Genomic DNA, 4,960 nt, shown 5'->3' with positions numbered 1-4,960 from the left:
CAGCATCCACATGGCAGCTAACAACTGTCCGTAACTCCAGTCCCAGGGGATGTGACAGCCTCTTCTGACCTCCGCAGGCATTGCATGACATGGGTGCACTTACCCACATGCAGGCAATACATACATACAAATAAAATAATAAAATATTTTAAAAAAGATGTTTCAGGCTGCAGATATAGTTCAGTGGTAGAGTACTTGCCTAGAATATACAAGACCCTGCCTAGACTTGATCCCTCATTCCACAGAAAGAAATAAACAATTGCCCATGAAAAACTTATGATACAGCTGGACTTGGGTGGTGCTGGCAAAAGGATCGAGTCTCACAGCCAGCCTCAGCTACATAGTGAGTTTGAAACCACTGTGGGTCTCATGAGACCTAGTCTCAAAAATTCAATAGCCAACCAACTGAACAAAGAAAAAAACACAAAGGATTCAAAAGATAACAGTTCTAGAATTCTTTTTAAAAAATTTTCTGTGTATGAGTGTTATACCTGCATATATATAAATGCACCTGTATTGTATAGTGTCCACGGAGGACAGAAGATGGCTTTGGATCCCTTGAAACTGGAGTTGTTAGCTGCCATGTGGGTGGCATGTGGGATTCAAACCTCGGTCCCCTGCAAGAGTAGCCAGTGCTCTTAAACACTGAGCCATCTCTCCACCCACAGTTCTAGAATTCTTGTCCTACCTGACATTCAAAGCAGATTTTTTCAGACTTGCCAGAGTAACTGTTACCAATTCCTTCTGTATTCATATATTGGTGTGTATATGTCTCAGAATATATGTAGTTGGTTTTATTTAATAAAAATGGAATCATATACATATATATTTCTGCCACTTAAGTTTTCATATATTTTGAAGTCCTTCACATTTCTGCATGTAAACCTATTTTTCAAGGGGTCATTAGGAATTGAACCCATGACCTCATGTATGCTAATAAGGATGTGCTCTACTACTCAGCTATACCCTTTTCCTTACTTGCATGGATTTTTTTGTAGCGTGAATGTATTATAAGTTATTTCCTCATCGCCTATTTTAAGCTTTCTTCAAATTTTTGCACACAAATAGTGTGACAGAGTATACCCTTGAGTATTTATTGTCTTCCCTCTTAAGAACTTTTTTACAGTGTGTTCATATTTATAAGTATCTCTTATTTTCAGCAAAGAAAATAGCTAGTGAAGGAGTGACTGATGATCCAGATGAGTCTGTGAGTAGTAACATTTCGGACCCAGAAAGATCTCAGAAGGATGCTCAGACAGTTGCTGAAGAGGAATCTCTGACTTCATCAGGACAGGATTTGGAACAAGTTATGTTAGTAAAAGACCAAAATCTAAAGAAAAGAAGGAGGAAGAATCAAGATGAAGCTAATGAACAGGAAGCAAAGAGTCTTTTAGGGAGTGCCTGTTTTCAGTCAGGCCCTGTGGAAGCTGAAGTACACAAGAGTAAGTTCCTTACACCTTCTAGTAGCCTCCATTGTACTTGAAAGGACATGTGTAAGAATGTGTATGACAGATACTTTCCTTGTGTGTAATAGCAATTAATAATGCCTATTAATTGGTTGTGTACTCAGTAATCATATTTTTAGTTGAAGGGAAAGAAAGGTAGCTGTAGAAAAAAGTAAAGCAGAGAGAATTTTCTCCAAAATCTGCTTCTAAGATATGTGACTTCCTTTGTGTTCTCATTACAGTGATTAGTAATCACATGTTTGTAATCACATGAACCTCAGATTTTTCTGGTCTGCCTCTATGGGATAGCTCTCTGAGCCCGTAGTGGGTTAAGTTTTAAAAGAACTACAAGGATTTGCGTTTTCCCCATTTTTTTTTTCTTACTCTTGGAATGTAAACATACTGAAATTTATGTGTTGCTGGGAGGTGAAGACCAAGACTTAAGAGGAGACTTGGTCCTTCTTAAGAGTTTGTATATAGAGTACCTAAAGCAAATGAGGCTGGAGGTATTGCTCAGTAGAGAAATGTGTAAGACCTTGGGTTTACTAACCAGGAGTCGTCCCCCCACCAAAAAAAATTGGGTAGTCAAGTAAAGACAGGAGGGAAAATTAGTAGCAGGCTAGAACAACCTTTCTATAGTTCATATAGTTTACTTTTACCAATACAGAATGTAATTTGATCACATCCAACCCTCCCCGTCCAGCTCCTCCAGATCACCCTACATGTCCCCTCTCAACTTCATGTGTTTTTTTTTTTTTTTAAATCTACTGAGTCCAATTAGTGCTTTTCATATGCATATGGGGCTCATCTACTGAGGCATAGACAACCCAGTAGCCATCACCTGCTAATAATTCCTCAGTTAAAGGTAGAGCTTCTTGTGCCTCTCCCCTCTCAGTGTTGGAATGTTGACTAGTTTCATCTTGTGTAATTACAACTGCTGTGAGTTCATAAGTTTAGTGGCCCAGACATGTCCAAAAGTCCCTGATTCTTAGTAGTCTTTCCCAGTTTCTCGATCTTACAAACGTTCTGCCACCTTTTCTCCAGTGTTTCCTGAGCTGGGGTAGGCAGGTGTGCTCAGTGACATAGATGTCCATTTAGGGCAGAGCAATTATCTGAGTCACTTGTTCTCTCTGTTTTGATAATTTGTCTTTGTATTAACTGCACTAACTGAAAAAAGCTCTGATGAGGGTTGAGAGCTACACTAATCTGTGACTGTACAGATAAGTATTTAGAAGGTAGTTTGATACTGTGTCCATTTAGCAAATAATAGTAGTAAGTTCTCTCCTTGGCTTACAACATCCCTAGCCATGGGTTCCTGGTCAAGTTTTTGTACCCAGACATGAGTTCTATGCTGTGAAACTGTCCATAAACCCAATAAAAAATAAACAGTTGTTTATCCCCATACCACTCATGCCACTATTGGCCAGTGGGCTTATCTTGTCAGGCTGCTTGTTACTGTTGCTTTCAGGATTCACATCTGAGTAAGATTGTTACTGCCTCTCTTCCTCAGCAACCTGCATAGATAGCACCTTCCAGCACTGTGAAGACTAGCCAGCAGGGAAGAAAGCCAGCATGATTTTAAGAAATCAGTCCTGGTACTTGAAGTAAGGATAGGATCTCTTTTCTTACGAAACAGAATCTCATGTAGCCCAGGCTGACCTCCTATATAGACAAGGATGACCTTGAATTCCTCATCCTCCTGCCTCCACAGCCTAAATTTGAGTATTATATCACATGTTATGCTTGGCTTAAAATAGTATGATTTATAAACATTATAGCATTATACTCTTGTCAGAGTGTGGTGGCACACGCCTTTAATCCCAGGACTTGGGAGGCAGAGGCAGGCGGATCTCCATTGAGTTCGAGGCCAGCCTGGTCTACATAGCGAGTTCCAAGACAGCTAGGGCTACAAGGAGACCCTGTCTCAAAAAAAAAAAAAAAAATTATACTCTTTTGTTGTTTACTATTATATGTAAGGACTGGTGAGATGGCTCAGTGGGTAAAGACTCTTGCTGCAAAGCTGGACAACTTCAATTCTATCTTTAGGACCCACATGATGGAAGGAGAAAACCTGCTTTTGCAAGTTGTCTTCTGACTTGTACATATGCATTATGGCATACACACACACACACACACACACACACACACACACACAGACTAAATAAATGTATTGAAAAAAAATTTTGAAAAGAGAGCGATTACATGTTTAAAAACTGGATGGGGTGGTAGATGCCTAGAATCCCACCACTTGGGTGACCTCAAACTCACTATGTTCAAGGTCATCCTTGGCTACATAGTGAGTTTGAGGCTAGCCTGGGTTATATTATACCCTGTCTCAACCAAAAGAAAAAGGGAGATCCTACATACAAAGCAAAATAGCCTAATGATTCAGAAATAAGATTTTAGAAATGTCTTTGCTTTAAGTTCTAGCTCTTTTATTGTCTATTAGCAAGTCACTTAAGATGCCTGAACTCTTTATCATAGGGTTAATAGTAATACCTTTTATTATATGTATTTATCTTGTGTGTATGTATGCCAGCAAGATGGCTCAGCAGATAAAAGGCACTTACTGTGCATCATGACCACCTGGTTTGATTCCCAGAACCCCTGTAAAAGGTGGAAGGAGAGAGTCAACTCCATAGTTGTCTTCCGACCCCCAAAACACATAATGCAACATGTGTGTGCAAGTGTAAATACCCATATTCAATAATAATAAAGTTAAAAAATGTAAAAGAAAAAAAACTCCAAAAAACTTCAATGTTAAATGGATTAATGTTTTATAGAAAAGACATATAAAAATTCCTTATGCTTTAAAAGAATGGATGTCTTTGATGTTGGTTTTGGAATAACATACATTTTCTGTTTCTAGGTAAATGTCCTCCTGAGGCAAATGAAGGTGAATGCAATAAGGAACAGATACTTTGCTTCACACAGAATGTAGAGGACATTTTGGGTTTAGCCGCCAGTGAAAAGGTGGAGATGAGAACTGACCCCGTCCCTGCCACATGGTATTTTCTGCCTCTTTCCTGGCTTTATCTGCATCTGCATCTTCTATTGATTCCTGAGAGCGGAGTATTGAAGTCTCCAACTGTCATTGTGGATTTGTACTTCTCCTTTTTCTGTTTTCTTCAGTTGTTTATTTTCAAGTTCTGTTGTTAGGTGCATACATAAGTAGGTAACTAGAATTGTTGCATCTTCTTGGTTAATATTGTTTAAATTGTACACTGTCCTCAAGGTTGGTATACTAGTGCACACCTACAGTTCTAACACTCAGGAGGCTGAGGCAGGAAGAGTATAATTTTAAGGCTAACTTGGACTATATAGCAGATTCCAGGCCTGCTTGGGCTACAGGAGTCCCTGCTTCAAAGTATACAAACAGACAGACAAACAGATCCTCTTGTTTTAGCCTCCTACAGACTGGGATTACAGGAATGCACTGCCATACCCTGCTTCCTCTTTATTTATTTATTTATTTATTTATTTATTTTTATTTTTATTTTTTTCCTGTTGTTCAC

General features: G+C 39.0%; 1 protein-coding gene across 2 annotated transcripts in view; it reads left to right on the top strand.

Annotated features, from left to right (window-relative positions):
- Bdp1 (B double prime 1, subunit of RNA polymerase III transcription initiation factor IIIB) overlaps nucleotides 1-4,960 on the top strand; it is a 117,541-nt gene that overhangs the window by 25,998 nt on the left and 86,583 nt on the right. For both annotated transcript variants that reach the window (XM_008838483.3, XM_008838482.3), the window contains exons 10-11: nucleotides 1,161-1,442; nucleotides 4,315-4,453. In XM_008838483.3, the coding sequence (XP_008836705.1) occupies nucleotides 1,161-1,442; nucleotides 4,315-4,453 (421 nt within the window). The remainder of the gene's footprint in view (nucleotides 1-1,160; nucleotides 1,443-4,314; nucleotides 4,454-4,960) is intronic.

The sequence above is a fragment of the Nannospalax galili genome, unplaced genomic scaffold, assembly GCF_000622305.1.
Source record: "Nannospalax galili isolate Female #2095 unplaced genomic scaffold, S.galili_v1.0 scaffold898, whole genome shotgun sequence".
In the NCBI taxonomy this organism is placed as follows: domain Eukaryota; kingdom Metazoa; phylum Chordata; class Mammalia; order Rodentia; family Spalacidae; genus Nannospalax; species Nannospalax galili.
The sequence above is the reverse complement of the archived record's forward strand: the minus strand, read 5'-3'. Positions and strand labels throughout refer to the sequence as shown.